We start from the raw sequence: 25,838 nt of genomic DNA, 5'->3' as shown, positions 1-25,838 counted from the left end.
CACAACCTCTGATCTACGAGTAACACGATTAGTATATTTACTGTGAAAATTGCTAATTAAAGTTAAGGGAAAGGCTGTCAGAGTTATGTAAAATTGGTGAAATGAGCAAACATTTGATGAGGTCAGTGGAGAGTTGAATGAACAAACCCCTTCTGAATAAAGAAAAACACTAATGAATATGCATCATGCGAATCCATTTAAGGCTGGGTCTCAAAAGAGTACACAGACCTCTTAAACAAGCTCTGAAATGTATGTAGAAACCAACTGGGTCTCGTGAAAATATATAACTCTGTGCACTTTTTTACTTATCTTACTGCACCTTTTGCACAGTTTGACAGAGAAATGTCCACTGAGTGCCGCCAAAACACAGGTTCAATACATGAACCCTGGCACATTTTATTACGTTGATTGTGGCGGTTCAGGATAGATTTTTGTGGACTGTTACTAAGCGTTAATGTTGGAAATCCACCAAATCCAACACTAAACCTACCCGATAGCAGTTGTGCCAAAAAATACAGTTATTTTCGATACTGAAATACTACCAATACTAACTTCACGAAGCAAGGAAGATGCACCCGCAACTGGCTTTGGTTGATGAAAAAAACACAGCGAGACTGTTTGGAAATATTGAACAAATTAACACGGACAGCCGAAGGACACAAGCAAGCCAGTATGCACGAGTTGAGCAGTGTAGGACAGTTTTTTAACCTTAAGAGAGGATGTTAAACAGAATCTTACGGTCAGTTTTAATTTGCTAGAAGCAAGTTGCCAAAGTCAGCAAACATCATCTCTTACATTTTAGACATACTGTCAGTACCCAGCAAAAAATAAATCCCGGCGATTCATTATGAATCTGTGTTTTTAAACGAATAGCGAATCAGTGATTCAGTGAGCCATTCTGCTTTGTTTCGGAGGGAATCAATCTGAACGAATCTATGAACGACTCAATAACAGTCATTGTTACTGCATTGTGCCAAAAGTCTTCACTGCACGGATTACATTATTCTTTAGATTTGGAGACTGACACGGTCATACTATACCATGCTGGCCTTATACTAGATTTATATTAAGCTGCAATAAACATTTTAGATATTTAGATTGTCTTGTCATACATCAGTAGTTATTTTAATGAAAATAACTTTCATAATTACAGTGTATATGTTTTTCTTTATTTGCCTCACGAGAATAGAAGTGAAACGCGACATTGTTACATGACCACATGGCGACTTAAAATATATACAAACATATTAAAATATGCTGTCAGTAAAATAAAAGAATGAACCTTTTCCTGTAAAATAATGGTGTTTTTTGAATGAAAACAAACGATTGAAAAAAAAAATTCCTGAACATTAAACATTGATTGTTAGTCTTATTTATGTGTGTTTCTTTCCAAAAAAAGAGATCTTGAGAAGAGAGAAGTTGGTGCACTTTTTTTCTCTATATAATGTTGATACAGCAAATGTGGTAAATGTGGTTATACTAGCATCTGCTCAGAAAAAACCGAGCTAAAAGCAGACTTCCTCCTGAGACCTCTTGACCTCCTCATCACAGGACTCAATTCTTCAGCACTCGTGAATGGCACAGAGACTGCCTGTTCATATCAAACATCGGCCTATTGCATAATTCCATATCATGTCTGTAACCCACATGTTCGACTGTCATGCTTGTTAATCTGCAGACTATAAATGGCATCATGAATAACTACTGAATAGTTTATACATCTTTGGTATGTGTGTGAATGGTACAATCCTAACATCAATCGATTCTTGATGAAATATACCATATTCTCATTAAAGTAAATGCAAGGGCATGGAAACTCAGAACCCTGCGAATTAAAAAAATATTATATCGCTCGGTGTTTTGTTTGTTGTTATTTCTCAACTCTAAAAAAGTCTCTCTATCATGGGCCAGAGACTCAAAACAAAGAGCGACTGATGTTATACTTCTGTATATATATATATATATATATAGGCACAAGCAGGTCTCTGTGTGTTTTAACATTTTCTTTCTAAATCTTTCCACAGCATCCCTCCTACACTCTATAAGACAGAAAGCGTCTTATAATTTACTATGAAATGCACTTGCATTATTGAAGCTTTGAAATACCGTGGTCTCTGATAATTGCAGTAAAAGTAATAAAATCATGAACGCGCTTTATTTTGTGGCGCATGTGCATTTCAGATGCACATTTCTAGAAACTTCCTCAAGCTATGCATTCCACTCAACCCTCAACCCAATACCTTTTAATCACTTTACACTTTCATGTATTTAAGCGATCTCTCTCTCTCTCTCGCTCTCTCAAAAGTGATTCTCTTAATTCAGGCCCGACTCGTGTCCTAATGGCTCCCATTTCCCGCTTTCACGGGAGGGTACACGGCACAGCTTATTATGTGTAATTTGCATAAGACGTTGAAGTTTTTCTTTGGCAGTAACCTCGTGATCTCAGTGCATAGTCAGGAAAGGTGTGAAATAAAGAAAAAAACGGTGAGAGAGCAAAATGAAATTCTCTTTAATGCATAAATCAAGTAGCAATAACAAGACCGAATACATTTTAAGTGGTAAAATAAATTAACGCAAGAAACATGGGTGTAGGCGTAGCTTTTATTTGGCTGAAGCGCAGCACTGATAAATAAACGTATGCATTAACATCTCACCTTAAAAAAAAACAAGTATAGTGCGATATCTTAATATTAGAACCTTTTCTCACAGAGAGACAGCATGGGTTTGATTCATTCAGAATTTAAAATCTCAGAAATAAAGCTTCTTGGCACCGATGGCTCCACGAAGAAATGTGAAAATCCATAAAATGCTATTTTAAGTAAAAAAATGGTTTATTTAAAGAACTGTTCACTTTTTGGGGAACCAAAAATGTTCATATATGACACTGGAGCTTTTATTTGTTAAGAGTGTATATTGAATTGCTTTTGGCTTTCTGTAATAGCCGTCTTTATCTTTTCGCTCCGCTCCTGGCTCCCTCCGTCTCTGTGTTTGTCTCATTCGGTCTTTGATGCGTCTCTAACAGTAGCTTTGATCGATGGCACAGTTACACACGAGCACTGCCTTTCTCTCACATCCGTCCTTTGAACGCACGACAAAATCACAAATAAGGTCTTTTAACATCACAATTATTACTCCTGGAAAGCGATGAGGTCATTTAAGAGCAAATGGATTCTCTGCCGGCGTCAGCTGTTTTATTAAATTCAGACCCTTAAAACGTAAAGTAAAACTAAATGATGACCTTTGTCATTTAAGCGTGTAAAGTAGCCATCGCCGCATGTTTTTTGTAAACGGCTACGGGTCAGAACTGCGATCAAATGCAGCTTTTGAAGGAAGAGTTCACGCATAAACACATTTGCAGCTTAAATGATTATACAGCTCTGAAGGAAAAATAAAGCAGTGCATGACGAATCCTTCTGTTTCATGTTTAGTGTGTGCATAAAGTGATAAGGATTAGTGCGTTTGCTGGCTGGAGCCTGTCCCAAAGCGATCTCAAATCTCGCCCTCTTGATGTACCACATTCTCTGTGCGCTCAGTAAATAATCTCAGCATCTCACCTCTGTAAGAAATACAGGGAATGCGAGTTTTGTCATTTTACTTGTTTTTTTTACACGCCGCCACGCCGCTATGCATGGTTAGTGCATCTCTTTTTGCTGTTAAAACAGACTTCAACCTTCCATTTGGTTCAGATCTGGGATTTTGAGATTGAGACTTACTGTCGCAGTTGTTTTTTTGTGCATTCCCTTTAAAAACACACATTGGATAAACCACTCTTCAATAAACATGCCGCCTGATTTGTATTCCGTTCTAATGCAGCAACTTTTGAGGATTGCTTTTTGGAATGCAACTGCTCACGAGTAAACATTTCTGAACAAATAAAAACAGAATATTAAATTGTTAATAACATAGGTTTAATATGCGTGGCTGCTTCACTTGTTCAGCAGCAGAGGTAGCTGTTGCGTGAAAATGATTCAAGGTTAAGTATTTTTCAGCAGGATCTTCTCAGAAGAAGACTGTAGACCAAGTACAGTAAACTATGCTGTACTGTACAGAGACTGACCAGAAGAAACATCTCTTAATGCCTTGATAATAAATGTTAATAAAATCAAAAGACAAGTGATACTCTGTTTTTAAATGTGTCATGTCATACATACACACACATATTTTTTTATTACCGTTGCCAAATCAATACTTTTAAAACAGATACACTTTGGTCCAAGTGATTTAGTTTTCAAAAGCCTCCTCAGGGCTTACATTTACTTCATTTCATATTTTTTCTTTTACTTCAGAGCTGATGGAAGAGAACGAGGAGAGCCAAGAACCGAGTGAAGTGGAGGAGGAACATCTTGACAAACCTGGAGAACAACCTTTGAGTAGCTCAAAGAATGAAAAGACCTTTTTAAAGAAAAAAAGAGCCAAAAAGAGCCAAGAAATCACTCGCCTGCACTCAGTGTGGAATGATTTTCCTCAAGGAAAGATCATCTTGAGCTTCACGTGAGTTCACACTGGAGAGAAGCCGTTCACGCGTGTGATCAGTGCGGAAGAGCTTCGCACAATCATCAAACCTTCAAAAACACATGAGAAGTCACACCGAGAGAAGCCGCACACGTGTGTTCAGTGTGGAGGAGTTTCACAGAAAAACTACATCTTAAAGTACACATGAGAATCCACGCTGGAGAGAAGCCATACCCATGCGATAAATGTGAGAAGAGTTTCAAGTACCTTAAGATTCACGTGAGGATCCACCCCGGAGAGAAGCCATTCGCATGTGATCGGTGTGAAAAGAGATTCGGTTAAAACTGGACTTCAACATCACATGAGTGCGGGAAGAGATTCACAGTCAAAGCAAGTCTTGAGCTTCACACGAGGATCCACACCGAGAGAAACCGCTCATGTGTGAACAGTGTGAGAAGGGATTCTCGATTAAAAAAATCACATGAGAATCTACACGGAGAGAAGACATTCACGTGCAGTAAAAGTCATATCCTGGCACAATCAGTGTTGTCAGTGTTGTTATGTGTAGGCTAGGTTAAAAAGATGGTGCTAGATAGGAAAAGGATCTGCCGCCCGCAGTTGATTTTGATATTCTAGGTATTATCAAATGGCCAGAGTTTTGAAAGCGCAGCAGACGTGCAGGACTACAATGTATTAAGAGCTCACTCAAGTATTGAGGAGCTAAACCATTCAGGGCTTTATAGGTAATTCATAAGATTTTAAAATCTATCCGATGTTTGATAGGGAGCCAGTGCAGTGTTGACAGAACCGGGCTAATATGATCATACTTCCTAGTTCTAGTAAGGACTCTGGCTGCTGCGTTTTGGACTAGCTGAAGTTTGTTTATCAAGCGTGCAGAACAACCACCCAATAAAGCATTACAATAATCTAACCTCGAGGTCATAAACGCATGAATTAATATTTGGTTGAAAGCACAGGTCGTAATTTAGATATATTTTAAGACTCCAGTGCAGCTATATAGTTAATCTAAGTGGTGACAGATATTCTCATTTTAATTAATGCTGCCGCGTAACATCTGTTTCAAAGAGTCTATTCAATTAAATGCTAATTACAACATTAAAATAACAATTTAAAGCATTCACAAATACTATTGTGAATATAAATCGGGATATAATCGTGTAATCATCAAATGTCCAGCTGAAGTAAAAATCTCACACTCCTTCACACCAGTGTGTGTTTTCTAATGTAGTTTTAATCAATCTCCTTCGTATGAACTTCCATGTGCTTCTTCAGGTATTTAGCGCACAAAAATGTTAAGGCTTGATGACACACTGATCACAAGCGAACAGTTCCTCTCCAGTATGAACTCTCACGTTGCTTTTAAAAGTCTTTTTACATTAGGTACAGGTAAGAGATTCCATAGCTTTTCTTTCTTTTTAAACCTTTCTGAGCCTGAGAGCAAAATGAGCTTTACAGATTTGGCTCTTCCTGATGCTCTCGTCTTCACTTGTAAATCGATGGGAACGTCACAGCATTTTCTGGTAAAGATGTGATTGTTGTGGGAGTAGCTTCGCTGAATATGAATTTCTATGTAAAATCGGTTTACTTGCTTTTGTCTAGTTGACATATTTAAGCCTTAACCAGTAGTTCTTAATCCTGGTCTTTGCGACTCAATTCAAATGTGAAGTCTATGAAGAGAATATGAAGGGTTTGTGCAAGTAAGAACTTTTGGAAAGCCAAATATTTCAAACGAGCTGTTTTAGGGGGGTGTGTTAACTTTTATAAAGAATATCTCTTTGAGTTTGACACTTTAGTCTTTGAAACCTCGTATGACCCCTTTAAGAAGAAAAGTTCTTTATCTCAATGCAGCATGAATGACAAACAATGGTGACGTTTTCCACAATCATGACAGAAAATCTACATCCTGCCTAAACTCGACGCCTGTGATGCAGCGCGATCCTTTCAAAAAGGGCGAACAAAGCGGTTTCCCAGAATTCTACGTGGCATGACGTCAGCTTCACATTCTCTATAGTCCGTTGCCACAGCACGAATTGTGACGTGACCACGATGAAGATTTTAAACCTAGAAGATGATAAAAGTGCAAAAAAGTTAAAACGATTGGATTCATGGGGTTTCGTGACTCTTTAAGTACAATGTGCTTCATTACTGTCTTTGCTAATATGAAATATTTATGTAGCAGTAGTGAATTGACAGGCCGAGAGCATTTCTCGGTTCCCCCACAAAAACAGAGCCATTAACAAGAGTTTATTGATTCTGATTTCTTGCGTAATATAGCCCCAGAGCAGGTTTAATACCTGCTTCGAGAGAAACAGTTACATATCATGCATTTATGTTTTCCAAATACATCTCAACTGGAAGAACAACTCAATCTTTTAAAAACAACGAAGAACCATTTTAAAAATAAATCTGAAGTCTCTCTTAAAAAGTATCACAGCCTTTTCTTGGCTTTCCGAACAAGAATTGTGTGTAAAAGCTTATAATTTCTTTCATGAAAGAGCCTGCAAACTACAGGTGATGCACATGCGTTACAAGACAACTGAACATAGCGTGAAAATCACAATATTTGGTTATATCATGAAGCTAAACTTTTGACTCCTTAGGGGATGACCTCCATCTTTGATCTGATTCTGCTAGTTTTGTAGGTGAAGATGAACTTTACCGATGTGAAAACTTTAGATGTTTCTTTGTCACAACACTTAGGATGGACTTCTCCTCAAGATGTTTTCCCGCACGATGCGCCATTGCGTCACATTCGTTGAGGACGCAGCTCCAGACCTGAAAGATCTGAAGATGATCTACTCGCTGTGGGTTTTTTTTGCATGTCTGTGTAGAGCAGACGAACGATTGAAACACATCCCGCATGCAGCGCAGGGATAAGGTTTCTCTCCGGTGTGGATCCTCTCGTGTCTTTTCAGATTTGTGGAGTGGTTGAATCTCCTGTCGCAGTGTGAGCACTTGTAAGGTTTCTCTCCGGTGTGAATCATCTGGTGCTGTTTTAAACTGTTCGCGAAGTAAAAGCCTTATCGCACTCAAAGCACATGTGCTCTTTGACGCCGTTATGTATTTTCTGATGCGCTTTTAGATTTGGCAGACGTGAAAAACTCTTTCCACATAAATAATACGAATGTGGCTTCTTCTTCATATGAACATTCATGTGCTGCTTTAGGACCGAAGCTCTCAGAAACGTTCTGCCGCACTGATCACATGAGTACATCTTCTCTCCAGTGTGGATGTTCATGTGCCTCTTAAGGTTCGCCGCCTGAGTGAAACTCTTCCCCGCACTGATCACAAGTGAACGGTTTTCTCCAGTATGAACTCTCATGTGAATCTCAATCTGACATTTGTTTGGGAAACACTTTCCGCATTGAGAGCAGGTCAAAGATTTATTGGCCTTTCTTTTCTTTTAAATCTTTTGGTTTGCTTTGAGAGCAATTCCAGGGTTTTTCTCCAGTTTTAACAAGAATTTTCTCCTCGAGGTCCTTGTTCTCCTTGTTTTCTTCAATCAGCTCTGAAATAAAAGGAAAAATGGTTCATTTTCAGTAACTCAGATACATTGATCTTCAAATTATTATTTTGAAACAAATTCACTCATTTTTTTAAATTTGAGACTGAATCATACATATATTGTTCTTCTATAATCCACATAATCCATCTTGCTGCAAAACTGTCTGATTTACCAAAGAATCCACAGTCGAGCATGCGAACAAGCATTTTCAGTAACGATCAAAATAAAAGCGTCAAACCAAAATAACGTGTATGTCGCACAATCATAAGCGTGGTGTGTGTGAAAGCAAAATGAATCTTCCGCATTGCATACTTAATGCACATGGACTACGCGTTCTGCAGACGGAGATGGAGGAATGTGCTATTTAATATAACATACTAGATAACCTGGCTGCCTTCTCACTAGAGCCTCTGCTTTGGAGCACAGGTAATATTATGCTAAGGATAGAATCCCTTGACTTGATTGGTTATTGCTTTTTGTAGCAAAAAAATGGATGTTTTAAACTGCATTTCTAGGACTGCCTTTTAAGGAGAAAATACTTATCGTAAGTGTTGATTAATTGTTTGGCTTAAACACCGCAACAGAAAAATAAAAACATTAAAGAATATTTTTTTTATGGCAGGGTATCTTTAAGGACTGCAGAACTAATCTCACTGGCTGGCGCTGACCTGTTATCATCTCCGTTTTGATTTCAGCAATTCAGTTTGAGCCAACATTATTAATATTCATGAAACCAACAGCTTATGATACCTTAAGAGCCAAAATATATATATATATATATTTACATAAACTACAAATCTGTGGAAGCATGAAATCACGTGTAAAGGCGGCATGATTTCCGCAATAAATGTCATAAAAAATAACTTTTACAGTAACTTACCTACAGCTAGATGCCAGTAAATAACTTTAAAATGGTTACAGTATTATTACTGTAATTTAATTTACAGTACAGTAATGTCTTTACCATATTTTATTTACAGTATTAAATAAAAATCGCAATAACTCAAGAGCTTTAGTTCTGATAATATGCTTTTTTTATTGTCTTTTTAAAAATACAAATGACAAATGATTGAAATGACTACTTTTATTTAGCAATAAATAGATCACAAGGGACGATAAAGACATTTAGAATGTTACAGAAGATTTCTAATTCAGATACATACCGTTTTCAACATAATAATATTAATATTAATAGTTTTTTGAACAGCAAATAAGGTGCGCAGAAGAGACTCAAGAGACTTTTCTTTCAAAAACATACAACTCTTACTGTTAGTGTTCAATAACTTTTAACAGGTAGTGTAAATAAAAAAAAATATGTATTTTTTGAGCTGTAGTTGCATTTCAGTAATTTCACAGACAAAACCGATTGGGATTCAGGTTGCACCATCTTTCCAGAATTCCCGTGACTTTCGATGCGTTTGAAGCCACAAAGGTAAATAAACCTGCAAGCAGAAAAAAAAAAATGCATAAATCATATCATAAAATGAATGTTTTAAACGTGGATATATAAATGTGTAATGATAGACTCTAGGTGTTTCTGTAATGAAGAGAAGCTTTTGTAAAGAAAAGAATGTTTGTAAAGTCTGTATGTAACAGACCTGCTATGATTATGAATTCATATTTGATGCTGTACAGTCATTGTTAGCCAACTATGGTCGTTCGTTATTTCCACTGAACTCTCAGGTTCATGTCTGAACCTCAAAACATCAGCAAATATACAATTTAATATAATATATCATACACGTTGATCACTTTGCGATAAAAATAAGCTTGTGTTTCATAAACTGATAACAGCTTAACATTACGCGCTACTGATAACGTCCAGACTTAAGTTTATTTGTTAAGTTTATTTCAACTAGCATAGGTGAAACTAACTTACCGTCGATGTTGTCAGTGTTTTGGCAGCATTCAGAAAAAAAAAACGCTCCAACTCCCGACATTAAAAACAACACGATGAATAAGCGTTAGTTTGCTTTTGACCGTGGAAAGCGTCTTAATATATCATAAAGCAGAAAGCGATATACTAACCTTTCTGTTAACGGTGCAAGCGTTTCTCATTAAATCCTTTAATAGCCACTTCCAAAACAAAATAAGAAATCTCCATCGCCATTGGTCAGTTTTTCAGCAGGCAAGTTCGCTACTGTAAGTTTAAAGTAGTGTACTGTAAATGGATTTACAATAGTGAGGAAATACAGTAGTGACCCTATTTCCCCATAATCCTTTGCTGTTCACGGTAAAATACTTTTACATTTTACAGTATCTTACTGTATATATTACAGACAAATACTGTTCAAATGACAAATACAAAACACTCACTGTATGCCAATACTCTCAGAGCAGCTGGAGATATGTTAACATTTTACAGTAACAACAATACTAATACAGCTATTAATTGTAAATATTAATACACCTTTATTTTTAAAGGAATATGCATAATATATTTGTATTTGTTAACAGTATTATTGTTAACAAATATTTACTAGAAGGCAATTCTATTGCCAGAATTTCAAGGTGAACTTGTATATTGACCAGTTTTATGATAAAAAAACAAAAACAAACTAAGGTCATCTTAATTGATTCAATGTACTCTGTGTCAGTCGCATTTCTAACAGAAACAGAACAGTCTTGTTTTTACACCCTGTGTCGAAAGTTTTGTAAGAATAATGTACCAAACAGTTATTAATGACAAATGAAGAATAAATAGCAACCTCCTTGTTCCTCTTGTTTTATCCTCCAGGGTTCTGGTACCTCTTGCTTTATTTTTTGTGGTTCCTCCTGTTTTATTCTCCAGGGTTCTGGTTCCTCATGTTTTATTCTCCAGGGTTCTGGTTCCTCCTGTTTTATTCTCCAGGGTTCTGGTTCCTCATGTTTTATTCTCCAGGGTTCTGGTTCCTCCTGTTTTATTCTCCAGGGTTCTGGTTCCTCTTGTTTTATTCTCCAGGGTTCTGGTTCACTCTCCTCTTTAACGAACACCATTTTTTCCACAGATGATACTCCTTCCAGATTTCCCTGCTTGCTTCAAAACTTAGTCACGACTACGAGGATCAGAATATGACAGGTATTTATCGAACCGATTCAAAACGGTATTTTTCGCTTTACAGAAACAACCTTTCTAAAAGTGTGTATTAATGCAGCGTCACAGCAAACGCAACAGAGATCGCGGTGAAACCGAACATCTTCCTCTGAGGTTTAATCGGGTTTGGCGAAAAACAACCGTGCGTGTTTTAGCGCCTCCTGCTGGACTGGAGCGTGAAGCGGAGAAAAGGGATAACATATTAGTAGTCTTTTAAAAAGATACCAGATCAATAAACTTGGGCTTAATGTGGGTAAATTACAAATTACAGAGAGCCACAGGACAGCAGGAAATGCTTCAAGATAAAGCATGTGAAAATGGTTCAATAAACTGACTTGTAGTTAAAAAATTGCATAACATTTAATAAGGCCAAATATAAATATGCAAAACGGCAAGGTCTTAAATACTTACAGACCATATTTTGTATCCTATTTTAATGGGATTGACAGTATATTTGACAAGTTGTCACGTAACTTAATGTATGTCCAACTGAAGAAGAGGCACTCTATTATTTATATTTTATTATTCATATATTATTTAGTATAATAATAATTTTTCATAATACGTGTATAAAGGCTCATAATTTACTAGAAAAGAGACCATGTCCATTTTATAATCTCATACTTGCACTTTATTTGTATATATGGCACCGTTGAAGCGGTAAAGATCAAGACTTAACGCTTAACTGCTCACAAACGCTGCTTTTATCAGCCTATTCAGTTTTAGCTGACTAAACTCACTGAATTTTTTTTTTTTTTTGTAATAACGCCCTTTTGTGAAGACATGTCAAATCTAACTAGTAGGGAAAAAGAAATAAATAATTTAGCCTTAAATAAAATCCCTCACATGATAACCATTATTATGACCTGAAGACCTCATCCAACCTGGGCTGCGTTCCAGTCTGTTTTTTATGCCCTTCACTCACTTCCCTCTGTCACATTCACTTGGATGTACGTCACTGATTACAAACAGCAATCTCACTCAATCTCAATCAGCAGTGCAATGAAATATTGTTTATCAGACAATCACAAGCTTTATTGAGAATTTTAAAACAAAACTTGCTTTCAATAAGAGGACAGCACAAGAGGTCAGAAGACAACTGGCCCCAACTGAGCCTGGTTTCTCCCAAGATTTTCTTTCCTCCATTTTGTCATATGGATGGGGTTTCGGTTCCTTGCCGCTGTCGTCTCTGGCTTGCTTAGTTGAAGACACTTAATTTCTAGTGATTATCGTCTATTTGATTACAGTGAGCGCCTCTGCATTTAATAACTAATTGTTTAATCTCGTCGTTATGCATCACTATAACTCTATTCTCCTATTTGGTGCTGTTTTGTTAAAAGCGCTATATAAATAAAAGTCGCTAGATGATGTCACACGTTAATTTACATATCAGTGCATCATATTATCTTGCCTCTGTGTGGTCACATAATGACATTATATTATTAGTATTTAATATTTAGCTAAATTATCAATGAGCAAAAACCGGTAGTTAAAAACCACACACGAATGATAAGAATCGATCATTTATTCACATTTTATGCCACTTTACAGCACATTATTTATGCACAGATAGGACTCCTTCATTCACAATTTCATTAGAATTAATTATAAACTCAAGTCTGCTACAAAATACAGTGTCGAGAAACATTATAAAATACTCTTTTACTCCCATTTCAAAAGACAACACAAATAAATATTTCATTAAAAGAAAAAGGGCACGTTTGTTAAATTAACTCGAACACAAACATTCATTGGTGTCATTTCCCTGTAGGTGAAACAAAATCCCCAGAAAGATAGAGCAAGAATCATGTATTACATTACGGTGCTTTAACCTATTTAAAAAAATGAGAGAAAGGCGTCCAATATTGCTGTTTATTTCAATTTTTTTGCTTTCTTCCTCAGGTTCTCTTCAGCCACTGTGTTTTCTTCTAGTGCCTGATCGCTAACAGAAACACCCCCAGGTTTTTTTGCACCACGTACGTACTCGTTCTTTTCCTCATTCAGCTGCGGAAGCTCTCCGGTCCACGGAGTCCTGGGCTCATCTGATTTCTGACTCTCACATCTCTCCTCGTGTGATTGTCTCAGAGCAGTTCTGCCTCATCGTCCTCATCCTCGGGCGGACGGACCCTGACGCACCTCCTCGTACCACTTATTAGTGAGCGTCTTCATCTGGATCCGCCCATGCAGCAGATCCTTAGAGAGGAAGGAAGAACGACAGATTACAAACCCTATAAGCTGGACTAATCTGTATGAATGTTGGAGCAGTCTCACCTCTTGCGTGAGTCTCACGGGTGAAGAAAGGGTTCAGGTACTTGGCATCAAGCCACAGGAAACCCTTTAGATCCTGCCTTTGATATATCTGAGCTTCGTACTCTTCCTCGGTCAGCTCCGACAAATGTTCAGACTCAATGGCATTACCCTGAAAGAGAGAGGAGAGAGATCCATGTAGTTTCAATGCATCTCAATAAAAAGAAGCGACTGAATAAGAAGTGTTAACTTACATGGTAACATTGCGGCAGAAAAAATGGAAAAGACCACGGTTCTCTCACCATTTTCTCAGTTTTGCTCAAGTTAGCGTCCTTCTTGTTCTTGCGCCGTGTTTGGCTCTCTCGATGTCCATGATGCGGATGAGGGCATGGTCCCGCCCCAGCAGCAGGATGGTGAAAAGCACGATGACAATGGTGGTGGTTCCGATCAGCTGCCGCTTCTCTATGGGCTCCAGACCCAGATGAAGACTGAGAGCGACGGGATCGCTCCCCGCAGACCTGAGCATCGGCACAGAGGATTCGACCACACGTGCAGTTTCATGAAGCTTTATGACTGTCAATATGTGTATTTCTAAATATGCAAACGATCATAAAACCACCAAAATGTCATTTAAATTGGTGAATAACTTGCTGTACCTGAAATATGTTCTGAAATATACCATCATAAAAGATTTGACTTGTCATGAGCTGAGAAAACAAGGTTCCCTTGATCGTTTAACATCGATGTACTACAAAAAACATCCTCTAAGTTTTCTCACTAGTCCAAAAAACAGGGAATCTGCCAAAACAACATGCCGACTCTGTGATGTAATAGTGTGGATAAGCCCCGCCTCCACAGAAGATCATCAACGCCTGCTGTTTAGCCCCGCCCACCAATTCCACATCGCAAATGTTTAAACTAAAATATTTAAACTGAAAAACTGATGAATATATTGGATCTTACATTAATGTCGAAACACACAAGTATTTTTGATGCAAAAATCTTGATAACATTAAAAGTGGGCCTTAAAATATAGGATAAAACTGACTTCGAATATTCAAACCACTAGAAAATCAAACCACTGATTTCTTACCACTGAACCACATGATGAACATCATTTTGGGGGTGATCTTGTGATCTCTGAAGAAGTTGAGCAGAAAGGAGAGGGGAAGATATTCACAGCCCGACCGACAAGAACCAGAACCTGTGACAGGAAACCCATATTTTGATTTAAAATGGACGCACATTATTATCATCAGCTGCAGTCTTTGTTTATAATAAGTGATAACACCTAAAAGAGCCAGTGACATTATCACACGTTCAGCAAGCATTCGACCCATAATTCCCTAGCACGACACAAACAAGCACCCGCGATACGCATTATACACCAGATGACGAAAGACAGCTCGAACTTATGAGGGAAACTGAAGATAGACAACCCCAGGAACGCAAACACGCTTGCGTTTCTGTGGAATACAAAAGAGAAGAACAAGGTTAAGGTTAACACTAGATCTCCTCTGCAGAGCAGCGGGTTTGTGAGAAACTCACCGCACATGAAGGCCACGGTTCGAAGAGTCTGCTGCATGAGAATCTGGGTGACGGGCGATAAGTTATGATGAGTGTAATGAGACATGACGATACCTGAGAACAGAATGGCCATGATACCTACACAGACAGAAAGAAATACATCCCTGATGAGCTCTGATGCCGAAATCACAAATAATAAAATAGTACGCAAGCCGTTTTTAAGCTCACCGGAGAGTTTGATGCCCTCAGCAAGACCATATGGCAGGTACGCGCAAATATAATCATCATCCCAAACTCCAGAGACGGTGTCTTCCTCAGGTCGAAGTGTTTCAGGACCTGCATACTTTCAATCAGGAATATAATCTGGAATATTGGTACTTACAAAGCAAATATTAATCCCATTATTCTGCATTAAAATGATTCTAAATTCTACATCTGTACAACAGTTTTTTCTGACCCTCGAATCTGATTGGCTGCTATATTAGAATGTACTTCAAATATACAAAAGCAATCCGAGACACGATATTTGATTTGAAAATGTGTTATTAACCGACCAGCCAAACTTGAATGCTAAAAAAAGTGAATTAAGGTATCAAAATCTTGAAAAAAAAAAAAAAAAAAAAAAAAAAGCCATCCTCTTTGCTCTCAAACACTGAACACGAAAACAGTGAAAAAGGTTAGAACTTGGAACTTGGAAATGAGCTGTCATTTTTATTTTTATTTTCATATCATATTGATTATTATATGTATGTGTTTGGCCAGTGTCTTTGTGGGTTTTGGTTATTTTGCTGTTGTAAGACCTTTAAAATAACAGAAATCATTTGGCGAGGTGATATGGTCATGTAATTTGGCCAAAGAGTTGCCTGGAACTATGTTCTTGGAGGGGTTCCTGAAAATAATTGCACACCTTAGAACTTACGTCAGCCAATCAGATTCAAGCATTCAATGGCCCTGTAGTATAATACATAACACATTTTATATAAAACATTTTATTAACAACTTATTAATGATATGTATACACACAAAAAAAATAAATTAATGAAAATATTAACCACTTAACTGGCAACCTAAATAAATTGAAACACAAAGTCATTAGGATACAATGGCAGAGATGAGTCCAGTGAGTGTGCCCAAAGCCGCTGACCCAAAGAACATCTTCAGGAAGTAGCCAAGTGCCTGCATGAAGGTTTCCCAGCCCGTAGAAACATCTGAGCCTGCAAAGCCTTCCGCTGTACTGAAATACCAACAACAACACATATATCAGACATCTACTAACTCCTAACTTTTAACAAACAGCCTGTATTTGGTCAGCAGGGGGCATCAGAGTCAAAATTATATTCCTACTGTACATACACGGGCACCAACAAACACTTGAGCGTTAATTTAACAGCTTAGGAATAACAAATACTATAGAAATTCAGAGCTTGACCCATAAAGAGATTGTACCAGGTGATGAAAAAGATGAACAAATAACTTATTGTTCAGAACAGCTTGGCCCCATGGGTGTAAAACTACACCCAGAGAGGAATTACTGCTTTCTAGGAAACACACAAACAGCTGATAACAGCAGCTCTACAAACTCCTCAATTATGAATGAGATCATTTTACCAACCATCACTCGGGAGACAAGTCATAGTACAAGCTCACGATGACCATGAGAAACATCTAGAGCACACACTCACAGTGAGCACAGACAACCCTCCAGCTGAGCCAAGAGACGGGAGAAAAGACAAGACTAGATGAGAGGAGAAGACATGATGAGGCAAAAGTGACTACGTGAGAATAGACAAGATAAGAGAGATGGCAAGAACTAGAAAAGTTAAGAAGAGACTACACAAGAAGACGTGAGACGAGGCTTGAAGAGAAGAGAAGAGAAGAGAGAAGAGAAGAGAAGAGAAGAGAGAGAGAAGAGAGAGAAGAGAAGAGAAGAGAGAGAGAAGAGAAGAGAAGAGAAGAGAGAGAAGAGAGAAGAGAAGAGAAGAGAAGAGAAGAGAAGAGAAGAGAAGAGAAGAGAAGAGAAGAGAAGAGAAGAGAAGAGAAGAGAAGAGAAGAGAAGAGAAGAGATGCAACCATAAGAGACAAGATAAGAGACAAGATGGCACAAAAGAAAATAACAGACTTGTTTAGAAGAGATAAGAGACGCATATTGCAAAACATTTAAACAAGAAGAGATGAGGAGCGAGTAGAGAACAAAGAGCGCAGACTACCAGACAAAGAAGATGCGAGACAAGACTAGAAACCAGAAAAGAAATGAAGTCATTTGATTTGATCAAGTGAAGAAAGACAAGCTGAGACGAGAAAAGATGAAAAGAGATACGATGAGGCAGAGAATGAGATGAGACATGAGACAAGATGTGAGAGGGGAAAAAAAAATGATAAAACTAAATATAAGACACTATATGATATTAGAGAAAAGAAATACGGAGGCCGAAAAAGGGTTGAATGGCATAATACAGGCACTGCAATGATACACGAGCGTCAGGATGTGCTTCGCCAGACCGCACGTCTCACTCTTCCTGTTCAACTAGTTTGTAACATGACATCATCTGGACACATGAAGCTGTCATGATCTTTCTCAATCATCCCTAGAACGCCTGTGTGAGTCTCACGATAACATGAGGGTAAAACGTTCAACGACGCAGTACGTAAGGCCAAAGTCTCCTTGCACGTTACCACTCCCTGTGAGGTCAGCGGTCGACGATATTCCATTCGAATCAGCAGTTTCTACACAAACACACGCGCACGGGCGGCTGGATACAATCCTGTTGCTGAAACAAAACCAGCATGATGGCGTGCGCCGACACCAGTCACGTATGTGACCCTACAAGTGCGCAAAACTAAAAAAGATAATCAATAACTGATTAACGGAAGATGTGACACTATGTAAGTGAGCGCATACGTATGAGGCGGTTGTAAAGATAGAAACGCTCGTGTTATATATGGATCTGATTTAGACGCGCTCAGCACATTCAGGATTGGCCCAGCCGCCCTGATCCAAATCCACAGTCGTAATCTCCCATCGTTCAAGAGCTTTCAAGGTGTTGACACATGTATCGTGTGTTGAGTTACTGCACATTATTATAAAGGAACCATATTTCCTGGAACTCCAATAATGAGCACGACGTGCCAAACACAAGAAAGGGCTTTTGACAACTAAAGGTGTTCAGTTGCACCTATTAGTCACTTTGTGTAATTTTTACAATGTGTTATGTAAGCGGATCTAACAGATAATTTAAGAACAGGGCTTGGAAATAATTCATGAGGCAAGACCTCCACAATAGAGTGCTAAATGATTAAGCAAACAGGTCAGTTAAGACACTTGAAGCATCACATATTTGGTTTTTATCATGTTTTTCTCTAAGCTTTTTCACCCTCTCTGATGCTTAGATATAACCAGCCTGTTTTGCTACTTTAAATGTATCATTTCCGTTTGTAAATGACACCTGTTATGATTTGCTGGCCTTGAGACCGTTAGATTTTACCTTACACACTTCAATACACACTTCAGAATTCAAAAAGTGCATCAGCGTTAATCTTTAATGAAGATTTTTTAGTATATGAATTGAGTTCTTGCCGGCGCTGCTGCAAATAATGAAGTGGACTAAAAAGCGCCCATACATATATAATCAACTACACTGCTAGTGTGTGGACACCTCATTCTAAAGAATGGTTTGGCTTTTCCAGAGAAGACTAGGTTTAAGGTACACCACACAATGATGTTCTAGAGAACTGCGTGTTCCAAGAACTAAGTGTGGAACAGAGAAAACGCCTAATTATACGGGGCACCTTGAAGACCAAACAGTTCTTTAGTAATAGTGAAACTCTGCTTATCCAGTTCTATGCAAAAGTAAAAGACACAAAGATGTTTTACAAAAATATTTCCTTGCTTTAGAAATAGCAATGCATTCTATTCACACTAATTGAAAAAAGCAGCATTATTTAAGTGCAAATAGCATTTTCTGCTATTTATACTAATTGAACGTGGCTATTATCTGCACCTCAATACTGTTGCATACTTGGTATTGTGAAACTGCCCCAGAGAGAGACATTTACCTTTCCTGAATGAATCAGCAGTTAAGAATGAATACTAGCCTAAATAGATGCCATGGTTGACACCCTTATTGGGACAATAAGGCCCTCCCTACACCCTAACCCTACCCAATACTTTTTCAACTTTTGATTATTTCCTTCTTTTTATTGAAAAGAAATGCTTTTCTGATATGATTTGAAATGTAATAAGGGACAAAATAAATGGTCAAAAGGCGCATTCGGTCAACTGTGTCAAATTAAGACGTTTTGTTGGTACGTTTTGCCATCTGCGCCATTGGATGTAACATGTTGATTGGGCGGAGTTAATGTAAATAGCCACTGCCAATAAGATGCCAAAAAGACCAATACGATGCTATATTTTTATTGTGTTTTCGCATGTCTTACTGTGGTAATAATGTGGAGGAAATTAACAATTTAGTGGCCAATTAACGAATTAAGAATTCGTTACTATGACCTAAATTAATGAAACAAGGACAGTTGCCACAAATTAAATCACATTAATTGCGTAGTTGGTACATTAGTAAATTATTTTTGTGTTTTGTGTTATGTTTAAATGAAAAGAGTTAGTGGTGTAGTATATATATACATGTTAAAATAGTATTTCACTTGTATTGTAATACAGTGTAGATAGCTGGAGTAAGGTGAGCTGACTGACGTTATCAAGTACGGTGCTGTTCTATTTGCAGAATTACTGGACTTGTGTTCTCCCATTCTCAGAAGATTGCTTCGAAGTCCTAACTTTGCATACTTGGTATTGAGAAACTGCCCCAGAGAGAGACATTTACCTTTCCTGAATGAATCAGCAGTTTGAATGAATACTAGCCTAAACGTTTAACACAATAATAGCTTTAAATTATCTTTAAGTAATAAATTATTTATTAAGTAACCGCAGCACCCTATAATTAATCAGAAAAAAAAAAATTATTTGACTGGCAGCTCTAATACATGCTGCCAGGATAGTTCATGTTCACCCAGGAGAGCGGTTTTGCCACAAGAGTTGAGATTGGACAGCCTGAACGTTAACACATACATCGCACAGAAGTAAAGTGCGGTCATAAATCATGGGATGTGGGAGCAGAAAATGAGCAGAAGGCTGAAACCGACAGAATGAGGATGTCTGCAGGCCACAAGGCCAATGGCAGTTTGGCCACAAACTAGAAAGGGAAAAAGTGCCTGACACACTTACATGGAAGTCTGCAGAGCTACAATGTGTGAGATAACAGAGACTGCAACCAAATCCTGTCACACAACAGTTTCTCCCGAATGTTCCTAGTTGAAGATCAGCCAGATTGTCTGTTAACCTCTCTTGAACAAGTCTGCATTTAAGCACTGCTCTTGCTATTTAAAATGCATGACTTTTGTATGGAAATGACATCTGCCCAATCTCATAAAAGGACTCAAGCTTGTATTGAAGCCAGTTTACCAATACAACAGCTTGTGTCTCGCCTCTGCAGAAGATCAACGCTTGCTTCTACATCACTGCCTGTTGAGACCTGCCCATGTTTTTATGCAAAAATCTTGATAACACTATACTTGGACCAGTTCATGACTGACCCCTTTACGGCCATTGCATTCGATTTCACTTTAATATCAGCATTGGGTGGAGAAAAGGGAGCAAGCGTAAGAGCTGTGTGTCAACACACTAACCACAAGGCTCTTTGCACCACTGATCTCTATTATTACACTGTAAAAGTTATATTCAAGACCATTTCTATAGTTAACTGTTAGTTACTAACTCAATACCGTAATGCAAAAAAACTCATTCTCATCATCACGGTTATATAAATATTTTTCTTAAGCATAAGAAATGAAACTATTCATATATACAGCGAGAAATGTGATCTGGTCTATGTTTTGGAACGAAATACCTACTAAAGTAAGACTATAGACTCGAAAGTTAATGGCTTAAGGGCAACCAATACTAACAGATATTTCCATCCTGTAAACCTATTAAAAGTGGCGGATTGAAACATGTAGGATATAGGATTGATGTTTTTATTTCACCCAACTCCTCCTACTCAGACTTGATGCGCACACAGGTTGCCAGATTGATGACACCAGCTGGAACGCGCGCACACGACAATGAACGAAATTAATGAAATTAAATGTGTTTTCCACCAACTGGCATCCCGGGGTTCAAAAACACGATTGGGTAAACGTTTTTGGTCAAAATCCTACATACAGCACCTTTAACGTGTTTCGTCTTCAAACGTGAGACTCCACACGCATTGCTACAGGCTATTACAGGTGTATCAATAATCCAAAAATCCTTTAAAGATTTTATTTGTTTCCAAGACTGTCTTTGAATCCTAGACTGCAGTTGAAACAAAAACATTTAATCTCAGGTGCTGTGCTGAGCTCTTCTAGGTTTGGTTTGTTGAGGTCATTATACCACCCATGGCCATTAGTACTACTTTATAAGTGCTGGTTCATGTACATGTAGTTTGTGGATGTGACTGCACCAGGGGTTGTAAAATTGTTGAGAAAATTGGCGTACTTTGTTAATACGATGGACACTGCGTCGTTTAGGATGCTCTCTCCAAACACCAGCATATTGAGCACCGGATCCACGTTCAGAGCGTTAAATATAGCGATAGTGGCGACTGGATCCACAGCGGAGATCAGAGACCCAAAGGCAAAACTGAAGGAGAAGAGGATTAAAACATGAATGTATATGTCAAATCCTCATAAAACACCTTGCTTAACAGTTTTAGAAATTGCCCAAGCCAAATGATCACCTGTCAGTCATTGTCATCTTGTAAATAACATCAGCCTATTGAAAAGAAACATGGAAACATAATCATAATTGTTAAGAAATCACACCGAAGGAGCTGTTAAGGTGTGCCAACTAGTCAAACTAGTTAAACTACTTAATGAATGTCTGTTTACATGGAAAGACGTGGGAAAAGCTGCTAATGCCTAACAAAACAGAAAGAGGATACCTGTCCCAGGAAATAGATTCCTCCTCCCACGATGAAGGCTGAGATCGCGGTTCCAAAAACGGCGAATAGTGTTATCGAGCCTATGTTTTGGAAGAAATTACCCTGAGGGATAAACAACTGATTGACCAATCTGTTTATATAAGTATCACAGTTATACGTACATCAAAAGTCGATGACCTGAAGTCAGCCAACACGACCACATAACTATTACTAGTGTTTTTACTTACAAAGATCTGTACTGAAGTTGTAAGAGAGAGACTACGCACACAGACTGTAGATAGACGGTATGTCATATACTGAAGAAAGTTTTACAAAGTGCACTAAACAGGCTTCGTTTTGAGGCACCACCACCAAACGAAAGGACAACCCCGCAGTTTAGTATTTGAGATTCAGTAACTACTCTCACCAATTCGGTTTAAGTAAAGGACAGTTTGTTGGACGGTAACTACTGAGTTAGATCTTTTTTTGATCGATTTGATTGAAACACTGGTAAACTGTAAACTGTCAAGCTGTATGTTTCCCCTCATGTGCTGCCAGTGAGGAGAAAGCAATAAAAAGACATGCTTTATTGCTATTCTGTTACTTTAGATTCTTTTATCCTTCTGAAGACCATAAATGTTACAGTATCGTTTACCTTATGTAATGAGTATCCTGACTCGAAAATGATTGGCGGTAGAAGTAATAGGAAAAACATATTGGGACGGAACATCTCTTCTTCCTGTGAAAGAAAAAAAAAGAAAGAAAGAAAGATGACCATGTGTACTTGAATAAGCAGAATCACATGTTGTGTTATATCATCCATGATAACCATGTTATCGCTATTAAGAAGCATGAATATTAGCACATACTGAGGTCTTATCCTACATAACTAATCATACCCAATACCTAAACAACTACCACAATAACTATTAATTAGCAGTGAATTAGAAGTTTGAGGCAAACGTCAGAGTTCAAGGTTTGTTAATAGCAAGAATTTGACCTAAGGATGAAGAATATGGTAATTCACAATAAGTATTAATAAAAAGCCAATTTACTAACAATAAGCATGCTAGTTAACAATTGAGAATTGGTCACTATACTAAAGTATTACCTTATATGTGTGTGTGTGTGTGTGTGTGTGTGTGTTATTGTGCACAAAACAGAACTGTGTTTCTGTGATACTAATGGCATGTGTGCAGAACTTCACAAAGACACGCTTCATGCATTTAACCACCAGTGCACCACATTCAGTCATTTGCATGCCCTCATTCTTCAAGTTCCTGTGCAGGGAGGCCTTGCTTTACCACATTCTCTTTCAGTTCCACATTGATCCATCACTTCTGGCGATCAATAAGAGGGGAAAAAAACTACATTTTGATTCACCGCTTCGAACAATCGACAGGAACGGTCTTCAAAAGAGCGCGGAAAAATTAGACGAATTTGGATGCATGTAGGTGCTAAAACAAACAAACCCGAGGCTATGCATGAGAACCAAAGCTGGTGGTTGGTGGCTGCTAACCAAGAATTCCAGTACGCTGCAACAATCAGTGATAATGAATCATTTCTTCTGATTGCATCTGAAAATCTTTGCTGGGACAGCAAGAACATTTTAAAGCGTGATAGGATAGCTTCTGACGCCAAAGTTGTTGCAATCAGAAGGCAGTAAAGCGATGTCGCCTTATAAAATATCTCAGATCAGAAGCATTAATCGGCTTCTACGTAGGTATGCAAACGCAAACACTTCGAGCTATGCAAGCTCGATTTGAGAAAAACGTATCACAACACTTTTTGCATCACGAAGGAAACGCACATTGTGTTCAGAGCTGTCAAGCAGAGGGATTCCTGGAGCCCAGGATCCCGAACAACACTCACGGCAGTAGTTTCAAAATGTTCACGTGCTTTCATGGTAAGCAAAAACAAGACCAGCAATGAGTACCAATTGAAAGATTTAAAGCGACAGTTCACCCCGAAATTAAAACGCTGACATCAAATTTGGTTTCAAGAAGCCTATGTAGACAGCAGATAATGTAGCAGCCGGCTAGGGCTTTCCGATCCCTTCAGCGCTAAACATGTAGATCACATGTTCAAAGTTTTGTGGAGACACGTGGTTGCGTGTGCATGTTCTCCGAAAGCCGCGAGCATGGGCCGAGGGGTAAAGGTGCACTGAGTCCATCTGTAGCAGTAAGAAGACAACAGCATGTCGTAGCAAGAACCAGCTTAGCCTCGTCGATCAAACACGTAATTAATCGATCCAATTTATCACAACCTCTTTTTTTTTAACTCGGCTAAAACTGTCACCGATTCCTGCGAACGAGACAAAACACGGCCCCCCAAAAAATTCCCCATGCGTAAAACAGGAACAGTATAAACTTTGAAATGAGTCAGAGATGATCATTATTTTGTTTTTAAACCGAATCTACCGCAATAGCATCACCACACACCACAACTATAAAGACAGCTTTCCTTAACTCAGTGCTTCATAGTATTGCTGTCAATTGTTCAGGTACAAAGTCATTACGTTTTTTTAAAAAAATGTCAAAAAAGTTCATCGAGCTCTGCATGCCGTAACCAACAAAGGGCCGGCGAAAACCGTCTTCTGGAGTTAAAATTGTACGGGGAGTTAATGCTGAGAAGACGCCGGTTAGATAGTTAGATTAATAACTCATTAATAACTTCACACAGCCAAAGATACCCAAAAACGTAAATCAGATATAATAATATACATATGGATTATGATTGTTTTCCTCGTGATGGCTACAGTTTGCATGTAAAACCTTTCCAGAGTTGCATTTGTACATTTCATTACTTTATTTTACACAATGTCTTACACCACGAGTCTTACACAATGAGGATTGCACTTTTAAGAAGGTGCGTATTTAAAAAAAAAGTGTACCACTTTTGAAAAATCATGCATATGGTCTTGCAAAATGACTTATTTTCAAAATCCAGTCGGCTGCCTAGTCAGTTTCTGAAAGCCATCTCAGAATCAGTAACAGGTCTCTGCGAACGCGGGAAAGTTCAGAGGAATGAAGCAGAGACACGCTCCGGTCGAGCCGTTCATCGAGAGGGTCTCCGGTTACCCAAACACAACGAGAACCCGAGGGGCCCTCTTGACCTTTAGAGACTTCCTGAAACAAAAGGAAGCTCTGTCCTCGCGGAGCCTGGCATCACCTCACATCCCAGGCCAAAAAAATGTTAATTAATGCCTCAAACGCGGAGAGAGAGATGAAAAGGTGGAAGGAGGAAGAGAGAAAAGAAAGGCATGCATGAGAGGAAATGGGAACTAGAGAAAGAAACAAAGACATTGTAAAGCCGAGAGAACGAAACAGGAGAAGAGGAAGAGAGGGCAAAGCACAGGACACGGAATCAGTTCCTCTGCTCGCAAAACTAAACACTTCCATCATGCTCAGGAAAATCCTGCAACCCTCAAATTTGCAATGAAGCAAAGTGCAATCTTCATTAAAACATGCCCAGGTGACATAACTAAAAAAATACTAAAATAAATAAATATTTAAATAATAAAGTAAAAGAATAAAACATTACAATGCAAAGATTTTTTTAAAAAATTTTTACATTTATTTATTTGATTTTTTTTTTTTTTTTTTTACTTATTTTATATAGCCATTTAAATATTACCATTTATTTCTTTATTTATTTAGATGGTAAAATGCATATCGTAGCTGTTAAATGCTGCCAATATTTATTCTCTATTTTTCACCACTCCCATTAACAAACATAGTTCATCGCTGTTAAATATTTGCGCTCTTATGGTTGCTACTGCTAGGGAGCGTTTGATGTTAGCCTTTTGTACCTTCATGCATGTGTTCGTACGATCGCCTGATCGCCGATCACTCAAATCACAGACACTGCATTTGTAAAACGAGTTTTACTGTAACTGTAAATCAGTTTAACGTGCTCCGAAGTATCACGAAAAGTGAAAAAACTTAGACCGCTAGTGTAATGCAGTGTAACGACTAAATATAATGTGACGGCATTTACGATATCGCATCTACGTTTTGAAAATGAACGTCTTTTCATTAGG

General features: G+C 38.2%; 1 protein-coding gene across 1 annotated transcript in view; it reads right to left on the bottom strand.

Moving 5' to 3' along the window:
- Positions 1 to 13,114: 13,114 nt before the first annotated feature.
- Positions 13,115 to 25,838, bottom strand: part of slc9a8 (solute carrier family 9 member 8) — an 18,083-nt gene continuing 5,359 nt past the window's right edge. Inside the window, 18 exon segments of the mRNA XM_043225472.1 lie at positions 13,115 to 13,166; positions 13,168 to 13,244; positions 13,323 to 13,337; positions 13,339 to 13,470; positions 13,601 to 13,662; positions 13,665 to 13,796; positions 13,799 to 13,816; positions 14,392 to 14,463; positions 14,466 to 14,502; positions 14,680 to 14,764; positions 14,843 to 14,963; positions 15,054 to 15,096; positions 15,099 to 15,161; positions 15,927 to 16,059; positions 21,373 to 21,516; positions 21,614 to 21,648; positions 21,818 to 21,919; positions 22,452 to 22,535. Of these exon segments, the coding sequence (XP_043081407.1) occupies positions 13,133 to 13,166; positions 13,168 to 13,244; positions 13,323 to 13,337; positions 13,339 to 13,470; positions 13,601 to 13,662; positions 13,665 to 13,796; positions 13,799 to 13,816; positions 14,392 to 14,463; positions 14,466 to 14,502; positions 14,680 to 14,764; positions 14,843 to 14,963; positions 15,054 to 15,096; positions 15,099 to 15,161; positions 15,927 to 16,059; positions 21,373 to 21,516; positions 21,614 to 21,648; positions 21,818 to 21,919; positions 22,452 to 22,535 (1,389 nt within the window). The 3' untranslated portion in view covers positions 13,115 to 13,132.

The sequence above is a fragment of the Puntigrus tetrazona genome, chromosome 23 (assembly GCF_018831695.1).
Source record: "Puntigrus tetrazona isolate hp1 chromosome 23, ASM1883169v1, whole genome shotgun sequence".
Lineage (NCBI taxonomy): Eukaryota > Metazoa > Chordata > Actinopteri > Cypriniformes > Cyprinidae > Puntigrus > Puntigrus tetrazona.
This window is presented reverse-complemented; position numbering and strand designations above follow the sequence as displayed.